The sequence below is a fragment of the Mercenaria mercenaria genome, chromosome 4 (assembly GCF_021730395.1).
Source record: "Mercenaria mercenaria strain notata chromosome 4, MADL_Memer_1, whole genome shotgun sequence".
Taxonomy (NCBI): domain Eukaryota; kingdom Metazoa; phylum Mollusca; class Bivalvia; order Venerida; family Veneridae; genus Mercenaria; species Mercenaria mercenaria.
Genome location: NC_069364.1, coordinates 83,470,302 through 83,487,239, shown reverse-complemented (window position 1 = coordinate 83,487,239; position 16,938 = coordinate 83,470,302). Strand labels below are relative to the sequence as shown.

Here is a 16,938-nt window from a genome sequence, read left to right as displayed (position 1 = left end):
TTGTTGAGGGACTACCAGTCCTGTCAACAAAGACCATATTCTTCATTTCCAAAGGGTGGTTTTTACAGGTATGTTAGACTGTACATTTATACAAATCCAAAATTAATAAGTATTTGTATCTTTTTCTTGTATTTTCAAAATGAGTTAGTATTTGTATCTTTTACTTATATAAGATATATCTTAAATGTTAAAATGAAAGAAGGATATTGACTTTTAGGATTTTACAAGTGTTCTATATCATTACTTTGTTGCACAGGTCTGAAAGATGTCAAGGACATTGTTGACCCTATGTCAAAGGTCAAGGCTGGTCTTGTTTGTAATGATGATGTGCCTGTGAATCTTAAATCTGTACATGTCAGAGCAAAATTGATGGACCTTGCATCTGAGGTGGGTTTAAAGTGTTTAAAATTATATAAAGTTATTTAAGATATTGTCATTAGTTTCTAAATTTTACTGCTTGAAAATGGATTTTTGTCACTTTTATTCCTGAATCAAGACAGGGAGAGATTAAGAAAAAAAGATCTATGAAGAAAAATGTCCTTCCATTTCTGTTTATAGATTTATTTTACGTTTTGTACTGAAATCAGTACTTGTGCATTCAGTAGAATGAATAAAGATCAGTAAATATTTAAGAAATAATTTATAGCAAAAGAGTGTTTTAACACTATTTATGCACAATGGGCGGTTATACGTCGGGTGCAATAATTTCCTGAGGGCGCAGCCCGAGTGAAATTATTTGTACGACGTATTACCGCCCAAGTGTATAAATAGTGTTAAAACATGGTTTTGCTATAAATTATTTCGATTCTAATATGCCCTTAATCTAAAACAGTAGATAAAATATAGTAGTGCTCTTTCTTGGTCGCAACAAAAACTTTTGACGTCACCGCACGTTTACGTGACTTCTTTCTAGCGTAAGCTTGTTTTAACAGAGATACCAGTTCTGGAATATGACATATGCTTTATAAAAAGTTGAACACCATTGATTGTTGTATTTTTATGTCAAAGTGAAGAAAAGACATATTGTGCTTTGAAATAGGAACTAATTCTTCTATATTATTTTATTACTCAAAATAAAAACCAATTATCTCATACAACACTCTTTATTCATCAAGAATATGCATTGATACTTACAACGATAGTTAAACATACGCATGATACATTTTGTAATAATTTAATTAAATTCAGTAAAAGTATATTGACAATATTGGGAGTTGATCGGCCGCTCATGACTCAACAAGGGTCTCACCGTGTAGAGTCGTTAAAAGCACAGCAAAATCCGTCGACCGAGAGGAGAACAGACGCACCAACCCAAGGCTTGCAAAAACAACGCAACTGCGCAATCCATCGAACTTGAATTGTGAATCCAACCCAGCCCGGGTGTCACCGGGATGCGGTCAAATGCACAACCCTAGCCAATGTAAAGCGAGGCAGTATAACACAACGGACCACAAGGCAAAGCAATGCAAGACACTTTGTACTTTGTAACAGGTATCACTCAAACAACGCAAAGTAACGCAAGACACTTTGTACTTTGTAACAGGTGTCACTCAAAGGCAAAGCAACACAAGACACTTTGCACTTTATAACAGGTATCACTCAAATGCAAACACACAACAATTTCAATTGAACGTCGAGCTACCATTCCACCCATTTCGGGTTTCACCGAGAATGAGCGAAACCGCAACACGAGTCAATGAAAGGCAAGGCAAGGCAAGGCAAAGTGACACCACTGAGAGCAACGCAACATACGCAACACATGCAACACTAGGAATTGCCAAGTACTAGGGCAGAACCTTTTACTATCCAGTTAACACAAACTGGTAAACATATGATACCCCAAAGTACGCAACTTGAATGCAAACATACAGACACCGTATCCGCTCACCTCACGGCCGACAGAACTTTACCGCCAACATATTATGAGCGACAATATCCATCAAGCCAGTATTATAAATAAACACCTTTTACTTATAGTATTATGACAAGATGAAGAAAAACTAATATTAAGGTCTATCAAATGTCACAGTTAAAAAGCCAGTGTCCTACATAATAATTGTTACCACAAATAATAGCAGAATTTTCTTAGTGATATCCAACTGTGATCACAAAGTTTTTAAGTTCACATGAAATAATATTTACGACAGTCAATACTTCCTATAATTATTTTCCTGTCCTTGAATTTCATGTCAATACGAAACATTTAACTTAAAAAGTGAAACTTATTCTAATAATTTTATTACTTCACTATTGTCTTCTTGTACATTTAGTTTATATATTTTAATACTAGAAATACGTATATTAATATCAATCAACTATCCCGTGCCTTTTTAAAGAAGTATAAAATCTTTCAAATTATACTGGAGAGTCTTATACAAATATAGTCACGCCCATGCTAAACTGTTTTCTTAAATAACAAAATTTATATACACTGCATCAAAATGTCTCAGTTTTTTCTTCATAACACGGTATGAACATCTCACATTTGGAAGTCATTGGTCACGTAACAAGATGACATCTAGCCCCGTCATACATTTTGATGGCTGGATGTGTTATCTTCTGCAGTGTTATTGCTCTCCGGTATATCACCCTCATCAATTTACTTTGGCACGGTTTAACCCTGCAATTGTAAGTAAAAAGACGGCAGTACCTAACAACTCAGTCGTCAAGACCGGGTGGACAATAACAATTAACTTGAACTAGAACATCAACGTTAGCTATTGTTAAATAGATGGACTTTATGCAAATTTCCTATACAACTTTGAACCAATTTCATAAAACATTCCACAGATGATGTAAGATCAACATAAATAGATCAGTAAAGTGTATATAAAATACTGACAAAGTATTCTAGCAAGTTGTTAAAACTACCATACTAGCCCGAAATTAAAGATGCAAAACTCTATGTTTCGAAAGTTTCCTATAAATACAGGGTGTGGCGGGCGGGTAGTTTTGACGTTACCGACGGTGTAGCTAGCAAAATGTGAGAGAACTGCACGAGATTATTGGTATTTATATTATATCGACTGGGTACCAGTATCAATAGGAACCAGTTCAGATCAGCCAAGTGTAACAATATCGATGACACGTTTATCTACGAAAACAGACGACAATTTAATAAACTAGCAGACGGTAATTAACGAGCAACAGTTTGAGAAAAAATAAATTAAATTATTTTAATTCTAAAATAATTTCCATTATTTTATTACTCAAATAAAAAACCAATTATCTCATACAACACTCTTTATTCATCAAGAATATGCATTGATACTTTCAACGATAGTTAAACATACGCATGATACATTTTGTAATAATTTAATTAAATTCAGTAAAAGTATATTGACAATATTGGGAGTTGATCGGCCGCTCATGACTCAACAAGGGTCTCACCGTGTAGAGTCGTTAAAAGCACAGCAAAATCCGTCGACCGAGAGGAGAACAGACGCACCAACCCAAGGCTTGCAAAAACAACGCAACTGCGCAATCCATCGAACTTCGAATTGTGAATCCAACCCAGCCCGGGTGTCACCGGGATGCGGTCAAATGCACAACCCTAGCCAATGTAAAGCGAGGCAGTATAACACAACGGACCACAAGGCAAAGCAATGCAAGACACTTTGTACTTTGTAACAGGTATCACTCAAACAACGCAAAGTAACGCAAGACACTTTGTACTTTGTAACAGGTGTCACTCAAAGGCAAAGCAACACAAGACACTTTGCACTTTATAACAGGTATCACTCAAATGCAAACACACAACAATTTCAATTGAACGTCGAGCTACCATTCCACCCATTTCGGGTTTCACCGAGAATGAGCAAAACCGCAACACGAGTCAATGAAAGGCAAGGCAAGGCAAGGCAAGGCAAAGTGACACCACTGAGAGCAACGCAACGTACGCAACACACGCAACACTAGGAATTGCCAAGTACTAGGGCAAAACCTTTTACTATCCAGTTAACACAAACTGGTAAACATATGATACCCCAAAGTACGCAACTTGAATGCAAACATACAGACACCGTATCCGCTCACCTCACGGCCGACAGAACTTTACCGCCACAATAAATTTATAATTTATCCGCCAAAATTCTACGGCCTTTCAAACTATTCTTAAAAAAAACCATCTTTTATGTAATCACCAAAAAACTGTAGTCCTACTTTCTTATAATGTATTCCATCTGACCGAAACAAAATGTGGCATAGCATCAATATCAAGCCTAATTATAATGAATTTGCCACCTGAATAAACTAACTTGCGGTGGGCCATATATTACTAAATCTAATCTTACAACTTCCAAAGCTATGATTTTGATATAACTTGCATCAACAATTAGACAGTACAAGCTCCCCTTTTAAAGATTTGGCTGAAACTGCAGAAAAAAGAAAAAACTGACATTTTACTCCAGATTAACGAGTAGAAGTCCTGAATTTACGATCATTTCTCTATTAATTGAGATAATTAATGCACATACAGAAGACATTTTGTCTGCGCCTATAGAAAAATTTATGTGACCCGATTTCTATTCCTTAATTCTGAAATAACGGGTTTTGATAGATACATATTTCATTGTTTTGAAATTTTATATACGCATATTTGTTCTCAACTACGGACAAGTATGAAACTTGAACAATTTGTATGTTAATCGTTTGCTCACATAAACAAACCAAAGTATGATACAATAAACAAAGTCTAACATATTTTCAACTCGTATTCCTCGTATATCGTGCACGGGAAGCAGTCGCATTTGACCTTTATTAAAAACTTTGTCGATAGAGCCCGCTTGTCTCGGGTAGCACAATTATTTCGACAGCCGTCTAACAGTTTATTTATGACGAAACCCATATGTAAATGAAAAACCCGTGCAGTTTGTGAAATTAATTTAAAGCCCTGCATCCGTCCTACATTTTAACCTTGAATCGTAACTGAAAAAGCAAGAAAATCCCGACTATGAACAGTGACACCTGTCAAAATAGAGTCTATTTTATATATAATTCTATATGAAATACCATTAGTTTTGCGTGCAACAGCGTGGTACGTGCCTATCATAATCATGGTTGCATACACACAACAGAATTAATTGAATAGCAGCGGGGTAGGATTTTAAGCCTGTAATGTAAGTTAAATTCGTCTTTCACAAAACAACATACACTATAAGAAAATAATGTGATGGGTTGATATCGGTCATTGTTAAGGTAAACGGTAAGTGATTTTTTTTTTTTTTTTTTTTTATATATATAATGATTTAATAGCTGTATTGTATGTAACCGAGGAATAAGTGCTACTTTTATTTAAGATTGTAACAATGTTCGAACTCTATGGATCTACATCAGGAGCTGCTTATCTGAATCTGAATAACAAACCAAAAATGTCATCGTGACGACCTGGTACATGTTCAGCGTATATAGGAAAGCAATAAAATCTGACAACTACATAATAGTTTGTACAAGATACTTATAACTGCCCTATTGAGGCAAAAGAGCTTTTAGATTTATTACTTATTATTCAGCAGTTGTTTAATAAGTCTGATCCCCAAACCACAACCGCCGCTAAGATTGGAAACAATTCCGTCAATGTTATGTTTGCTGTAAATCCCAGTCTGTATCATAAATCAAGTCATCAGTGACGGTGAAAATAAATACCAAAATCGGAATATTCACCCGGGTACTATCAAAAGACAAATAATAAATCTTTGTAACAGAAAAAACTGAAATCCAACTGATTTTTTTTTTTTTTTTTGTAAAAATCATAACATTGTTAAATATCCTAATTCTTGTATGATGATATAGTTTTGTCAGACCAAAAACGGCGAGTAAAGATTGACCGGTAAAAATTGTCATGTTGACGAACCGGTACAATCTTAGAAATGTGACAATTTATTAGTGTTCAACTTTGATTTATGCAGATTCTAAAATCTAGCAAACTATTCAAATGTTATGTACCTGGTTAAGTTACAAATGACCGCTACTTTAATTGATATGTCAACGTCCTCGTGTATCTACAAATAAGTTTTAATTTGTGTTCGCCTGTGAATTTAATGTTTTGACATACTTCTATGCTACATAACGTAAACTATTTATAAATGGTTAAATTGAACCTGCTGCGCATGAATGACGTAAACTGAGATCCGAAGTGACCTAATTATTGAACCCAGTTATATTAACCGTTAATAAGATCGTTCATTGTATGATAAATGGTGAGTTCCTCTATATTCACCTGAAATATTTTTGTGAAATGAAACATTTTACTGAAATCTTGAAATTTAGCAGTGGGACCGGCTACTCGGTCAGTTTCAATATTATTTTAAATTTGCGTATTGATTATTCTGAATTCAGTGAAACGTATTTAACTATTACTCTTAAAGTGAACATAGCAATTCAATGAAATTAGAAGACAGTTTGTGTAAGAGATAAGATGTTCCAACTGTTATGTTTCCTAAACTGACAGAATCTGAGAAGTGATCCTTTAAGAAAGGAAGCTCGAACAAAAAGACGACAACTTTTGATTACTTAAAGACTTCATATGCGCGTTGAAATTTGTACACTTTACATTGTAAGAAAATTTGCGAATAAACCACGTACGATTACAGAAATTACAGTCATAATACATATGCATAAAAACTGATGTTAACTGATTTCACCAGCATGTAATGGCCCATAAATTATTGTTTGACTTAGACCATGGAGCTGAAGTGCTTTGACGTAAAAGAAATTGATCGTCATAACTCGTAAATGAATAAGTTCTTCTAACGCAATGCGCGATCTCTGAAGTTATACATATAATGCAATATCTCATCAATTTTGTAAGAATACCTGGTATACTGAAATGTAAGTGATGAATTCATTAGTAGATTTCTCAGAAAAACTTAATATTTTTCTGTACATTCAATGCGCTAATAACTATTCAGATTAACTACCAAACCCTTGCAAAATACGGACTTTTGACTGTGCAATTCGGTTGTAATACCTTATTTATCTATAATTAAAGCTGACCCTTAATCGCTAAGTAAACATCTGTCGAGCGTAAAGTTTGTAAAGAAATGTCAAATACAGTTCAATTACTAGGTCATTCGTACCACAAGTTTTCAAAACAAATATTTCTCTACATGCAAAATTCTTATAAATATCAAAATATGAAAATCGTAGCTAGGATACAAAAACTAAATCTAATTTTACAAACATGATGTTTACAAAAACGAACTGTTGTTAGACACCTGCTCCAGTTCTACCTTATAACCTTAAATTGACACTGAAAAAGCATGGAAATCATGACTATGAACAGAGACGCCTGTCAAAATAGCGACTATTAAATCAAATTATACATTTGTGTATACAAAACACCTTTGATTTTGCGAGCTAAGTGTAGTACATGTTGCCTTATGTCATCAAAAGTTATATACACAGTAAAATTTGAATAACCGTGGAACCGAGTTTACTGATATTGTATGCCAAAATAGAGTCAAAAGGATAGCCTGTAGACGCGTGCGTAGATATATATTTGCGTCGCCACACCCCATTCGTGAATATTATGAAAAAAAACAAAACTTAAGGCTCTATGTTTGAACAACAAACAATCTACTAAATCTGTGACATTATTTTTCGACATACCGGCAGAAGATTGGTAACACCGTCAACAACATTCTCTTCTAAAGCATCTGCACCTAGTATCCCTCTTGCCATTGTCCTGAGGAGCATACTGCAGAATATTTCTGTTGCAAGGATTCCTCCGAAATATCAGTTCCCGCCTTTGACCACGAGGCATTGCAATGATAAATCAAAACATGTAAATAGTTTTGACGTTACCGACGGTGTAGCTAGCAAAATGTGAGAGAACTGCACGAGATTATTGGTATTTATATTATATCGACTGGGTACCAGTATCAGTAGGAACCAGTTCAGATCAGCCAAGTGTAACAATATCGATGACACGTTTATATACGAAAACAGACGACAGTTTAATAAACTAGCAGACGGTAATTAACGAGCAACAGTTTGAGAAAAAATAAATTAAATTATTTTAATTCTAAAATAATTTCCACTATTGGCAGGATTTAAATGAAACTTCTCAGGAACAGTCATTAGTTGTACACATTAAATGGGTTTAGAGTTAGTTGAATTTTCACAAGTTATGACCCTTTGAATAAAAAAAAAATACAACATGTTTTTTTACAGTCAACATGTAGATGTTTGACTTTTGTTGTTTAACAGGTGATAGTTCTTCAAGAGTATGAGAACAACAGTAAGAATCCACTGGAGGCAAAATATGTCTTCCCGCTGGGGGACCTTGCTGCTGTGTGTGGGTTTGAAGCATTTATCAATGGTAAACATATTGTTGGTGAGGTGAAAGAGAAGGAACAAGCTCACAAAGAATATAAGAAAGCAATCAGTGAAGGTCATGGTGCCTACCTCATGGACCAAGATGAAGAAACACCTGTAAGTACATAGCATCATAAGTCTGGACTTCACAAGGAACAATTTTATTTTTGCTCTTTTCTTGTAAGAACATATTTTAAATTCTTAAAGCTACTCACCCACAGTTTGGGTGAAATTTTTCAATGTGGTCATTTCCACACAGTTTGGCATATATGACACAGAAAAATGATAAACTTGGTGAGAACAAAAGTTAGATATTGGTAAAAATGCAAGAAGAATATAAATTTTCTGCATTATTTCAGCAGCGTTGCAACAGTTTACTACCTTCTGCACAATATTTTTGGTTATTTATAAGAATATCTTGTAAAAATCTTATGTCAATAAATTTGTACCAAAAGTCACTTTCAGAGAACTCAATTTTCATGGATTTTTGTTAGAAATTATTTTTGGCCTAAACTGTATGGGTTAGTCTCATTATTCACCTTAACTTGTCCAATGCAATTTTAATTTTATGCCAAAAAATGTCCATGTAATTTTATGTAAAAAAAAATGATTTTGGCAAACTTCTAAAAGATGTTGAACTAGTACAAACCCATTACATATGGAAAATGCAATGCCATGATATACAACAGTATTGCAAATTTGGTTCTTGTAAGTTGAAGTCTTATTTTCTGATGAATATGAGTGGCAAATAAGGTTGTTGTTTTTCTTAACAGTGATGCAATATTTGATGTTTACAGAGACTATGAAAGAATGATGAGAACGTTTAAACATTCATTTAGTCATGCAGAATAAAGCCTTAAATGAAAAAGTAAAATTCTTTTTGTGCACAGACTTCAAAAAAGTTTCTTATTTGATTTCAGGATGTGTTTACTGTAAGTGTTGGCAATCTTCCACCAGGAGCTACGGTCTTGATCAAGATCACATATGTGGCAGAATTACAGGTAGAAGGGGAGATGGTTAGTTTCAGATTGCCAGGAAGTGTCGCTCCATGGAAGAAAGATTCTTTAAAGGAAACTACACAGGTAAGGGAAATGACTCAGATAATGAAAGGAAACAACACTTGTATTCATGAGAAAGAATACTTGTATTATTTGGAAACTACACAGGTAAGGGAAGTTACACAGATAACGAAAGGAAAAAGCACTTGTCCTTATGAGAAACAAGACTGAACTACACAGGTAAGGGATTAGGGAAATAACATACTCTGAACATACTTCATTACATATAAAAAGTAACATAACTAAAATACAAGTTTACATTAACTATAAGTAACTTAGAGCAATGACAGATTATTAAAAGAATGCTGCGTAGGTTACGCAGTTAGTTAAAGGAAAGTAAACAGCATAGTATAGGAAATGACACATAAATTAAGAAAAACAACTTGAGTAATTAACTATGGAATAATAGGTAATTGAATGAGATAGTGCAGGTAGATGATGGAAATAACACAGGCAGTTGTTGTGTGTAGTTCATGTATTCCTGATGAAGACCATGTGAATGGTTAAAATGTAGGATTATATAAATGTGATGTCCATAGTCACTAGTATCACTGTACCTTGGTCCATCATAACTGTGATAACGTTGCATGCAGCTACAGTGGAACAACTATATACAAAACAACCTCTGGACCAAAGGAAACATTCACTTTTGAGTGATATTCTAATTTAGAGTGGTTATTTTCAATAAAAGAACATTATTATGAACCAAGGTGTTTGTTCAGTTTGAAGTGGTTTGACGGGTTACCACTTTTCAGGGGTTCTGGTTTAGAGGGGTTTCACTGTATTTTCAGAGGTAAGAAAAGAGTGCCTAAAAATTTATCTGTTTGACTTTTTGAGTTATGATTTGAGTACATTTACAGCATGAAACTGAGACAGTGGAGGTCACACAAGGGGAGACAAGTGTGCAGGTTTCAATAGAGATGCCCTTTGACATCAGGTCAATTGAATGCCCCTCACAGAAGATCAAAGTCAAGGTGAGCTAATAATAGACAAAAATCACAAATGATTATCAGCAGTTTTATTGGGTTTTAATCAATTTTATAAGGTTATTCCTTTGGAAGTTTGTGGTTTAAAAGTGCTACTTCATTAAGTGCCTTGATGTTTTGGTACAGCAGCTTCTGTCAGTATGTCTTTTGCTCCTCTTAGGTTTCAAGTACTCTGGTAAATATATGCAAGTTTAATTGCTTCAGACAGGTTTCTTATGCTTGCTTGAATATTGCATAAGACTTTTATGTTATGATTGGGTACAAAAAAGTAAAGTCCCTGTAGACTATCTTAATATACCAGTAGGTTTTCTCTGTTGATTTGAGAACTATATAATTGTATAGTTTTTTTTTTATTTTATGATTTGATACACTACAATGATAATTGTACTTTGTAGCTGGCTATTAATATGAAGATTATGTTGCTTAAAGTTAACATCTCGTTTGAAGTCACAAGTGACTCTAATTTCCAGAGGTTGGGAAAATAAATTCATTGCAAACATCTTTCTATATTTATATTGTTAAAATGAGCATTTAAGTAAGCTTTTACAGTTTTCCAAATTTGATTTGCATCAGCTATTTTATGTGATATAGAGGACATTAACAAAAGCCACTGTAGAGATGATGGAAGGGGAGTCTATTGCCGATGGGTTCCAGCTTCTGATTGGTCTAGCAGAAATACACGTGCCTAGAATGTGGGTCGAGAGAAAACCAGATGACCAAAATCACCAGGTAAGTATTGAAATTATGAAAATATGTCGACATTTTGTGACTCCTCAGTGATCTAGTGGAAATACATGTGTCTAGAATTGTGGGTGAAGAGAAAACCTGATGATCAAAATCAGCAGGTATAACACTGTTTTCGGTGGATTTTGAAATCACATCTGTCTGCAAAGTCAAATCTGTATTTATAGATTTCCGATTTATTTCATCTTTCTTAAGTTATGTTCTGGCAAAATAGCATTCTTGGAATAAACCAGAAATTTCATGTTGATCAATTTTATTATTTCAAACTAAATATTGATTCAGTGATCTATGAATAACATGTACATTTCCTTATTGTTCTCTAGGCATGTATGCTGACATTTTACCCGGAATTTGAGGCCTGTGAGTCGGATGATGTCAGTGTGATTTTACTTCTGGACCTGTCAAACTCTATGAAGGGTGATGCCATCATCAGTGCCAAGAAAGTCTTGCTGCTGACTCTCCAGCATTTACCCCCTACATGGAACTTTAATGTTGTTGTGTTTGGAACAGGTAAATGTTTCTTCTATATAAATATGGGTTGGTCAATATTACCAGAGAGGCAGAAGATAACCCCACTTATTTTCACTTGAACATCCATCTATGTTTAGGGAAGGAGTCTCATAGAAAAGTATTTTTTTCTACATTAATATGGGTTTGTCAATAAGACCATAGAGCAATAGGATACTCGCATTGATTTTTATTTGAACATCCATCTATGTTTAGGGAAAGTCTCCCAGAAAAGTACAAATTTCTATCACTATCTGCTTTGAATCACCTGTTAAAATGTTATTGATTGCCCTGCATTCCCTCTACTAATATGTGTACAAAGTAAAATTGAAACGTGTTCTAACATGTTATATTACCTAATATTGATCAATAGTTTCTGCTCTGTAATTTGAGAATGTTTGGGTGAGAATTCCAGTCTAACATCAACTTTCATGGGTTTCTTGCAACTAGTTAGAAGGTGACCCTTTGTATATGCCCGTCTCTGAAAGAGCGGGGCATATTATGTGAACACCCGTGGCAGTGGGCAGCATCCAAAGCATGTCCGCTCTCTAAGTCGAACAGTTTTCATAGGATCTACACCAAACTTGCTGACAATGTTTGTGGGCATAATATCTCGGCCAAGTTTGATAACCAGCCAAATCGCCCCAGGCACTCTTGGATTATGGCCCTTGAATTACTCAAAAAACTGCGAATTTGGCCTTGTCCACTCTAAGTCCAACATTTTTCATCCGATCTTCACAAAACTTGCTGACAATGTTTGTGGGCATAATATCTCGGCCAAGTTCGATAACCAGCCAAATCGCCCCAGGCACTGTTGGATTTTGGCCCTTGAATTACTCGAAAAACTGCAAATTTAGCTTTGTCCGCTCTCCAAGTCCGACAGTTTTCGTCTGATCTTCACCAAACTTGCTGACAATATTGATGGGTATAATATCTCGGCCAAGATCGATAATCAGCCAAATCGCCTTAGGCACTCTTGGAATATGGCCCTTGAATAGGTCAAGTTCGATAACGGGCGTATTTTGTGACAGTCTGGCACTCTTGTTTCATTTATAGTCTTAGGTCAAAGATACTCTCCAAAACTTGCTGACAATGTTTGTGGGCATAATATCTTGGCCAAGTATGATAACCACCCAAATCCCCCTAGGCACTCTTGGATTATGCCCCTTGAATTAGGCCAAGTTCTATGGTGGGCGTATTTTGTGACAGTCTGGCACTCTTGTTTCATTTGTAGTCCTAGGTCAAAGATACTCTCAGTTGGAGAGATAGAATTTTATTGATTTGTAAAGGTGTTGTGAATATGCATCTTCTCATAAGACTGTTTGGTACTTTTAGTTTTGGATTTAATAGCATTTTGTTTCAGTTGCCCATTTACCTAAATGTGACATAAACTTGTCCTTGATTTAAGAACAGGCACAAAAAATGTTTATGGATAAAAATTCTAAAAAAAATAAAGTTGTGACAGTATCTATATTTTGACAATTAAATGACTTATATTCTAAACTTATTTAATAATACACATTTTATTTTCAGCATGGAAAGAATTGTTTCCATCTTGTGTTGTGAAAACAGCAGGAAATATGAGACTAGCATCAGAGTTTGTCATGGTAAGTTGTAATATGAAACTAGCATCAGAGTTTGTCATGGTAAGTTGTAAATATGAAACCAGCATCAGAGTTTGTCATGGTAAGTTGTAAATATGAAACCAGCATCAGAGTTTGTCATGGTAAGTTGTCAATATGAAACCAGCATCAGAGTTTGTCATAGTAAGTTGTCAGTATGAAACCAGCATCAGAGTATGTCATTGTAAGTTGTCAATATGAAACCATCATCAGAGTTTGTCATGGTAAGTTGTCAATATAAAACCGGCATCAGAGTTTGTCATGGTGAGTTGTAAATATGAAACCAGCATCAGAGTTTGTCATGGTAAGTTGTCAATATGAAACCAGCATCAGAGTTTGTCATGGTAAGTTGTAAATATGAAACCAGTATCAGAGTTTGTCATGGTGTGACACAGTATTGTTTGGAAAACTGGATGTTTCTTGTAAATTGTGTGTACAAGTCGGAGTTTTGTCTTCGTTGTCAGTCTTGCTGATAAAATTGTCTAAGTTTTGACTGTACTTTCAAAGATATATTCTCCATAAGTGCAGGAAATATGTTTTTCAACATTTTCATTTTTGTTGTGTTGGATGACTTGTAGGTTTCCACTTTCTATGCCCCTTCGTTTGTCCGTGCATGCATTCGTCCGTCCGTACGAGGTTAACCAAATGGGACTGTTTCATCTAGCATCAATACCCCTAACTAGAATGACTTGATACTAATGCAGATGTAACCTGTGACCATCCCTCATCTTCAGACATCACCTGACCTCAGTTTGACCTTGACCTCGTTTTGGACTTAGGTTGCTTTGTATCGACAAGGATGCCACCGGGGACATCGAGCGTTTATTGAACACAGCTCCTGGTTCTGTTTGATTTAGATCTTCATCATGTAACAAAGCATTCAGTGTTCAAATATGAATTTAGTTTTGCATTTTAAGGGAAATTACATTACATTTTGCTGTAGCTAGGTATTGCTACATTTAACATTTGCTGTATTGAGAACAGTGTAAAAGATAGCTTTTGAAAAATGTCTCATAGTTTGTCTTAAAATCTGAACATTATAACTGATAAATACAGCACTGAATTTGTGGATTCAAAATGTATTGAGGTCATCTTTATACAGACTGATAGCATAGCTAGACAACAGGACTGGTATTTTCTGCTGAGGAAACTCGATACTGACATTGTATCACTGTGAAATAAGATAATACTATAATGTCCTATTTTTGCATTGCCAACATTTTGCAGTATTTAAAAACAGTTTTCAAAAGCCAGATTTAATCCTCACAGGAGTAATCAGTTTTTCTTACAAAGTAATTAGATCTAAAATCATACTTTTTTTGTGAGGACTAATTTTCATAAATTTTATAAGATATGAAAATTAATCCCTATTAAATATATCTGGTTTAACAGTTGCCCAGTGCCATTCTATATAATTGAGTGATAATGAGTTTTTATAGATTTAGGACATTAACCATAAGCCTGCTGGCGGCAAGTGATCCTGCCTTTGTGACCAGTGCAGACCAAGATCAGCCTGCACATGGTCTGCACTGTCCACTATTCAGTCAGTAAATATTCCCCTTTGAATAATGAATGGTATTGCTCAAATTGAAAGATGGACCAGTTCATTTTAGAAATTTAGCAGGTCAAGGGTTAACATGGAAATAATATCGTTTTTTTCTTCCTGCAGAGTCTTTCAGCAACTATGGGTAACACAGAGGTTGTGCGACCATTGCATACTTTTTACCTCATGAAACCGGAGAGCTCCATGCAGAATGTCCTCTTGATCTCTGACGGACACATGAACAACTCGGAACTGTTGCTGAGCAGTGTCAGGAAAAATTGCCAACATACCAGGATATTCACAGTTGGAGTTAGGTAAATTATTGGCCGTAGCAAATTAAAAATTAGTTTAAAAAGCAGAGTTTGGTTTAAAGATGATCACATAAACAAATTGCAAAGGTATGGTTTTCATTTTGACTATTGAGAGAATAGCCGTTGCACATATTCCTTAAGGGTTATAGCCCTTGGACTTGGATTTGTTCCCATACATTTTTCTCCATAGATGGATTATAAAGTTCTTTTGTTTTGCAGAGAGAATAGGTTGCATTTAGGTTTAAATGATATTTTCTAGTGGAGTTATGCCCCCTGTACAGAGAGAGAATAGATTTCATTTAGGATCTGGGAGAAGTTTTATAATGGAGTTACACCCCTTGTTCAGAGAGAGATTTCAAGTTTAAAGTTCTGTATGACAGTTTATAGTGAAATTATTCTTTTTGTTCTTCGTTATTAGCTCACCTTCTGATCACTTGATGTCCGGCGTCAGTCGTCTGTCGTCTGTCTGTCGTCCGTCAACATTTAGCTTGTGTATGCGATAGAGGCTGTATTTTTCAACTGATCTTCATGAATTTTGGTCAGAATGATTACCTTGATGAAATCTAGGCCGAGTTCGAAAATGGGTCATCTGGGGTCAAAAACTAGGTCACTAGGTCAAATCAAGGAAAAACCTTGTGTATGCAATAGAGGCTGTATTTTTCATTCTATCTTCATGAATTTTGGTCAGAATGATAACCTTGATGAAGTCTAGGCCGAGTTTGAAAATGGGTCATCTGGGATCAAAAACTAGGTCACTAGGTCAAATCAAGGAAAAACCTTGTGTATGCGATAGAGGCTGTATTTTTCAGTTGATCTTCATGAAATTTTGTCAGAATGATTACCTTGATAAAATCTAGGCCAAGTTTGAAAATGGGTCACCCGGGGTCAAAAACTAGGTCACTAGGTCAAATCAAGGAAAAACCTTGTGTATGCGATAGAGGCTGTATTTTTCATTCTATCTTCATGAATTTTGGTCAGAATGATTACCTTGATGAAGTCTAGGCCGAGTTTGAAAATGGGTCATCTGGGATCAAAAACTAGGTCACTAGGTCAAATCAAGGAAAAACCTTGTGTATGCGATAGAGGCTGTATTTTTCAATTGATCTTCATGAAATTTTGTCAGAATGATAACCTTGATGAAATATAGGCCAAGTTTGAAAATGGGTCACCCGGGGTCAAAAACTAGGTCACTAGGTCAAATCAAGAAAAAACCTTGTGTATGCGATAGAAGCTGTATATTTCATTTTATCTTTATAAATTTTGGTCAGAATGATTACCTTGATGAAATCTAGGCTAGTTTTGAAAATGGGTCATCTGGGATCAAAAACTAGGTCACTAGGTCAAATCAAAGAAAAACCTTGTGTATGCGATAGAGGCTGTATTTTTCAATTGATCTTCATGAGTTTTGGTCAGAATGATTGCCTTGATAAAATCTAGGTCAAGTTTGAATATGGATCATCAGGGATTAAAAACTAGGTCACTAGGTCAAATCAAATAAAAACCTTGTGTATGCAATAGGGGCTGCATTTTACATAGGATCTTCATGAAATTTAATCAGAATGTTTGTCTATATGAAATCTAGATGGAGTTTGAATATGGGTCTTTTGGGATAAAAAACTAGGTCACCCGGTCAAATTAAAGAAAAACCTTGTGTATGCAATAGGGGCTGCATTTTACACTGGGTTCTCATAAAATTCAGTCAGAATGATTGCCTTGACGGAATCTAGGTCAAGTTAGAATATGGGTCATCTGTGGTCAAAAACTAGGTCACTAGGTCAAATCAAAAAAAAAAATTTGTATATGTAATAGAGACTATTTTTCAATGGATCTTCATGAAATTTGGTCAGAATG

The 16,938-nt window shown here is 35.1% G+C and overlaps 1 protein-coding gene across 1 annotated transcript in view; it reads left to right on the top strand.

Annotated features, from left to right (window-relative positions):
• The window catches only part of LOC123553036 (protein mono-ADP-ribosyltransferase PARP4-like), a 101,060-nt gene that overhangs the window by 31,263 nt on the left and 52,859 nt on the right, over positions 1 to 16,938 (top strand). The window contains exons 14-21 of the mRNA XM_053542310.1: positions 257 to 387; positions 8,209 to 8,433; positions 9,237 to 9,398; positions 10,235 to 10,348; positions 10,952 to 11,089; positions 11,428 to 11,614; positions 13,145 to 13,218; positions 14,903 to 15,090. Coding sequence (XP_053398285.1) covers positions 257 to 387; positions 8,209 to 8,433; positions 9,237 to 9,398; positions 10,235 to 10,348; positions 10,952 to 11,089; positions 11,428 to 11,614; positions 13,145 to 13,218; positions 14,903 to 15,090 — 1,219 coding nt within the window. The remainder of the gene's footprint in view (positions 1 to 256; positions 388 to 8,208; positions 8,434 to 9,236; positions 9,399 to 10,234; positions 10,349 to 10,951; positions 11,090 to 11,427; positions 11,615 to 13,144; positions 13,219 to 14,902; positions 15,091 to 16,938) is intronic.